The 5660-nt window shown below is 44.0% G+C and overlaps 1 protein-coding gene across 1 annotated transcript; it reads left to right on the forward strand.

Annotated features, from left to right (window-relative positions):
• Nucleotides 1-4128: 4128 nt before the first annotated feature.
• On the forward strand, nucleotides 4129-5102 carry LOC125522079 (glutamate dehydrogenase 1, mitochondrial). Its single transcript, XM_087533700.1, has 4 exons — nucleotides 4129-4220; nucleotides 4350-4472; nucleotides 4633-4708; nucleotides 4807-5102. The coding sequence occupies exons 1-4, from the start codon at nucleotides 4129-4131 to the stop codon at nucleotides 4975-4977; spliced, it is 462 nt and encodes a 153-aa protein (XP_087389826.1). The 3' UTR covers nucleotides 4978-5102.
• The last annotated feature ends 558 nt before the right edge of the window (nucleotides 5103-5660 follow it).

The following is a 5660-nucleotide window of genomic DNA, read 5'->3' on the forward strand; positions in this document are numbered from 1 at the left end:
AGCTTTGCCTCTTCCTTCCTACGTCCACATCGTCGTCGTTCTGGAGCGATCTCTGGCGTCGTTCAGCCACCTCAACGTGTTCTCCTTCTATGTCATCCATGACTCAAAATTCCACTCTGCAATTGAAATCTTGATGCAATTTCTCCTAATATCCTCCTCTGATCTGTCTCCTCTCCAGTCTCCAAGAAATTTCTCCCATTAACCTCCCAGATCTATTTCCTTTCTAATCTTTAAATCCCCTTGGTTTCAACTAACGCCATGTTTTTTCAGAACAGTGAATCAATTGTCAGTGGCAGGATATTAGATGCACCAGAACAGATTGTGTACGGACGGATGGTTGAAGAAGATTAAGGGGCCGTCATCGTCGGAGAGGTTGCTGGGTGGACGCACTATGAAGGTAAGTTAAAAAGGGAAAGGCCAGTCGCTAAACAAGAATGCTGGGTTTACAAGAGATAAAACTCTACGTCTCTGCAAGGGACCGATTGCACAATTGGAGGTTTCACCCAATTAGAGAAGCAATCTGGGGTGGATCAAGGGCTTGATTCAATATCTTCTAATGAGTTTATTCCATATATGTTCCACCAAGATGGTATGGAACTCTTAAGATTTGAAATCCTGGGCATCAGATATGGGTATTGAAGGCAGCTAAGGGGTGACATATCCCTTGCGTAAGGGCATAGGTAGAAGAGGCGCACTTCTGATTCGAGAGCTTGGACCAACATTGTACATCGGTCATCATGGGGCCTGCTGGAATTGGATATTTGTATGTGCAGTTCATTTTCTGCTTCCAATAATTCTTGAATTACATTTTGCTCATTACATACACTTCTACCTACAACTGACCTGTTATAATACAGTGGGAAATTTTAGATGCAGACCAAGGAAACAAGTTGCTGATGGAATATCATGCATCGTTGCTGAGGAGATTAGTCATTTTCGCATTACCTACTTTTCTGTGATATTTCAGGTTTCAGGTTTGTCCTCAATGCTATCCTTTCACAATGTTTTGTTAGATATAAATAATATGGATTGGGCAATTGCTATGCTTGCTGTGAAAACACACATGTCTTTTGCATATTTATAAGCTCTGAAGAAACTAGGAATATCATGGGTGATTAGGGCATCTAACTTATGGGTTGAGATCTAATTAGAGATTTCCTACAAATTCCACCTTAATCCGCACTTCATAACATTTTTAATTCTGCGGAAAAAGTGGAGTCATCCCTGCCTACGCTTTGGTAAGCCAAGGATGTATAGGCCTGCGCTCCTGTTTTTACGCTAAAAAGAGCACTCCTCGCTGAGTATGCTACATTTTTTTGAGTTGGAGAGCACACTTCATTAAGAATGGAGCAGCGAATGTTCTACGGTTTTATAGGTCCTCTCCATAGCTGTGCTATTCCTCCTACCTGTCCGCTTCACGATCTTACTAACGTCCGTGAAACTGTCATTCAATATCTTCTTCCATTGTTCCTTCAAGCTGTTTGTTAGGCTCTTCACCTCGGCCAGCTCGCCATAGCTGCACGGCCCTCCTGAGAAGCCACCGGTTGTCTATGCTCATCCTATTCCTATTCATAGGCAAAACCAGATGCAGACCCAATCGCAAAGTATGATGGGATCACGAGAGGAAGAGGCAAGGTACTGTCTCAAGTTTCATACATATTGATAAAGGCAATAAAACTGTGTTGCATGGGGAAAGATCAACATGGCTGCAATAACAATACACTCAGAATGCATGCGCCACAGCAACTTGACTTGCTATCAACGACATGACGAGTCGCTTGCTTCACTTGCACCATGCTGGAGACTCGGAGTAGGCCACCTGCTCGGTGTGCATGATATTCCAGTAGGCGCACCTGCTCCAGCCGAGCCGTGTGGTATTCTATGGGGCAGCGTTGCAGTGGATATGGGACGCACACATGATTTCCCGATTGGAGACGGTGCACATGGGTGGCTGCCGTCGGCATGGATGTGTATTGTTCTTCTAACCCTTGGGAAAAAGAGTTTGTCTCATGTATGTTACTCCTGCTAGAGCAACAGAATAAACATTTGCAACATGGCCCTTTTCTCTGCCCAGTTCTAATCATCCCACCTCGATCCACCTGTTTGAACTTGCACATGGTTACCATATGTCTGAGATAATATTTATAGAAATATAGCTATGTTTTTTCTTTTGATTTTTGTGTTGATTTACAGGTGAAAAGGTAGCTAACGACATATCCTTCCGAGCAATGTTAAAGTTAGCGAATTTGTGATATATATAACACATTGCATATTATACACTAGCAGTAATCGTATACTGATTATGTAACCGTGGTTCGTGTGTTGCCTGCAGATTTTTTATAGAAGATGCTATATGCTAATCCATTTCTTTGCAAGTTTTTCTCTCGCACATCTTGCTTCCTATCGACAGATACATGTTGTAGAAGCTAAGTCTAATTTATTGGGATGTACAAGATTGCAGGCCGGATTGATGCCCTTTTACCAGGGAAAAAGTAGCAACAACAACAGTGTTTTGTGCCCGCGATGGCATAATCCAAGTCTGTTGATGTGTTTGACATTTATGGCTGTACTCGACGCTCCTCAATTTATGTAAGTTTATATCTCTGTAGAAGTTTATGGACGAAACTGGGGATCATGTATGTATAGAATGCATGCCTCATAAAAGTTAGACCTTCGGATGTTTTTCCCTCATGGCTATGTGCATTTTTCCGTACAGATGGTTTGTTAGACTGTTATTTCTTAAATACGGTATCCATCAGATCGTCCAAAGCATGTACTGTATTCATTACAAGTAGAACATGTCTTGCGTTCTAAGTTTCCTATTTTGTTCTGACTAATATTTTGTAGAGATAGGAGAGAAAATGGAGTGATTGGCGATTTTACGGGCCGTCCATCCACTGCGATCAAACGGTGGAGAAACTATAGTTACGAGGAGTTACGAGACTAAAATTACATGAAATTACAAATAGTGAAATTACAAATAGTGGTGGGACCATTACAAAACTAGGGTGGGGCTAGTCATTTTCTAAAAGGGTAGTTCTGTCCAATTTTAGTCAAGGCCAAATCATGTTCACACCCTCGCTGTGTGGCCCGACACATCTGGGTCGTTCCTGATTCTAAAAAAAAATCTGGGTCGCTCCTCCACTCTTCCCGTAGAAAACTTGTTCGAGCCCTATCAGTTCGAAGCAGCAGGGTAGGATAGGGCGGAGCCGCCGGTGACCCCGGCGGTGGCGGTGGCAGCAGCAGAGGGGGGCCGCGAGGATGGCCGCTGGGACGAGGAGGCGGAGCCGATGACCCCGGCGGTGGCGGCGGCAGAGGGGGTCGGCGATGATGGCCGATGGGACGAGGAGGCGGAGCCGATGACCCCGGCGGCGGCAGCGGAGGGGTCCCAGGGGCTCTAGGACCGATGTCTGATGCAGCCGTGGTTCCTCGCTGTCAAGAGCTAGATCGAGCGCACGGCCTTTTGGAAAATTGGACGAATGGGCGTCCAAGAGGCACTCCTTGCCGGATCACGCTGCTGCTGGCGTAATCCAGGCCGGATCTGTGGAGAGCCCGGCGCAGCACCGTCTACAGGTCCATATCTCTTACAGTCTTACTCTACCTTATTCCTTGTAAGTTCACGGCTTCCATTGCTCTTCAGTTCTGGTTAGTAGTTGGAAACTGTAAAAGTATTGCAATTGGTTAGTAGATGGTTGTTGTTCTGCGACTAGACTGACCATCCAGCTTTAAATTTTAGTGTAATCTCAAGATATTGCAACTGAACTCTTCTTAAGGTAATTCTCTGTTTTATCTGAACTCACTAAGATTATTTGCTTTTTCTTTGGTCTTTTGCGCATTTAAAATGCCAGAGAAAATTTTGTCAATCTCTTTATTTTCACACAAAACCTAAGGTGTTCCCCATTTATAATTTAGAGACAAGCATCTTGTCAAAGCTTAGGCTTACAATGGAGACACCATCAATGGCAATTCCAAAGTTCTGTGCCTGATCTGTCAGTAGCTTTCTAATCTCCCACCTCACGCGCTGAAATTAAAGGGGAAAGGAGCAAACAATGAGCACCCACAAGTAATATACTCTGCCAAATATATACAAGCATGCCTACACAATGCTAGTAATCATCGTTGTGTAGAATGGCGCCATACATTGTGGAGCAAGGCCATAACTATGTTTCTTCACCTACATTTGCACAGATGAGCAATTATTGTCTTCTTGCCTTTTTCAGGTATTTGGCAATGTTGGCTCTTGGGCTGCCCAATTGATAACTGAAGCTGGTGGCAAGGTGGTCTCCATCAGAGATGTCACAGGGGCTGTCACGAACTCCAATGGCGTTGACATAGCCAAGCTGATGAAGCACTCGGCAAAGAACCGCAGGATCAAGGGCTCCGACAAAAGGCGACGCCGTCGACCCGACCTCACTGCTCACGGAAGAGTGCGACGTGCTCATCCCGGCAGCTCTGGCAGGAGTCATAAACAAGTAATCTTCTTCTTCCTCGTCCCAGCTCACTTCATCCTATCTTCTATGAGATTAATGCTCTGAAGCTCAGTTAGAGTATCCTCCTGGCTGTTATTTTTTCTTCTATATCTTAAAACATTTTTGTTAATAAATAGTCCTTTCGATTTTCTTCTTCTCCTAGGGACAATGTTGATGCCATCAAAGCAAAGTACATCATCGAAGCTGCTAACCACCCAACAGACCCCAAGGCCAAAGAGGCAAGAACACCAATGTTTTGGCACAAAACTAAGCTGCATTTGTTGACACATTTCACACATTGACTGACAGTAGAGAAGTGTACATGTTCGCGCTGCAGATTCTGGCAAAGAAGGGCGTGCTGATCCTACCGGACATACTGGCCAACTCCGGCGGAGTGATGGTGAGCTACTTCGAGTGGGTGCAGAATCTCCAGGGGTTCATGTGGGACGAGGAGAAGGTGAATCGGGAGCTCAAGACGTACATGACCCGCGCCTCAAACATGTTCTGATTATTTAGGCAGTGTATGGTGCCGTATAAAATGGACAGTAATTATGTATAGTATATCTTTGAAAACCAGAATTGGCTCAATTTGGAACAATGCCTGCTTTATATGAATTTCTTGCCCGCTTTGCACGCGTTGCTATAAGTGCATTACCATACCTCAGCCATAATCATCCTTGACAAATATGGCAATCACCTTTAGTATGGAACAGAAGAATCATGCACAACCTATTTTGTCAATGAGCAAGTTTAGCATATGTTTGTACATTGCTGATCTAGTTAGTAAGCAGAACTCTGTTATAGTAAAACTAGCTAGAGGATCACCGCGCCACACGTTGTCACAACTTCAGTTTCTGGAATGGTATGGTTGATGGCACTAGCCCCTCCTCAAGATGGAGGTCATGGGTTTGCAGGGGGCATACTGGAGATTTTCAGATTTAATTGTTTGAATGTATCTTGATTTCATTTCAGATTGTGTCAAGTCTTGTGTACTACTCCCTCTGCTCCATCGGTTCACAATTATAAGATGTTTCTAACTTATATTTGTGTCTGCTCCATCCATTTATAAGATGTTTCAAACTTATATTTGTGTCTGCTCCATCCGTTTATAAGATGTTTCTAACATCTATTTGTGAACGGAGGGGTACTAAATATGAGCTTCTATCTACAAACTTTTGTCCGCGATCTATT

The sequence above is a fragment of the Triticum urartu genome, chromosome 7A (assembly GCF_056163025.1).
Source record: "Triticum urartu cultivar PI428250 chromosome 7A, HENAU_Tu73, whole genome shotgun sequence".
NCBI lineage: Eukaryota > Viridiplantae > Streptophyta > Magnoliopsida > Poales > Poaceae > Triticum > Triticum urartu.

Excerpts from the sequence above, each read along its gene's own strand:
- LOC125522079 (XM_087533700.1), top strand. The coding sequence starts at position 4,129 with ATGGCGCCATACATTGTGGAGCAAGGCCATAACTATGTTTCTTCACCT. Across the intron at positions 4,473-4,632 it reads CTGGCAGGAGTCATAAACAA|GGACAATGTTGATGCCATCA; the intron begins GTAATCTTCTTC and ends TTCTTCTCCTAG. Across the intron at positions 4,709-4,806 it reads CAGACCCCAAGGCCAAAGAG|ATTCTGGCAAAGAAGGGCGT; the intron begins GCAAGAACACCA and ends TTCGCGCTGCAG.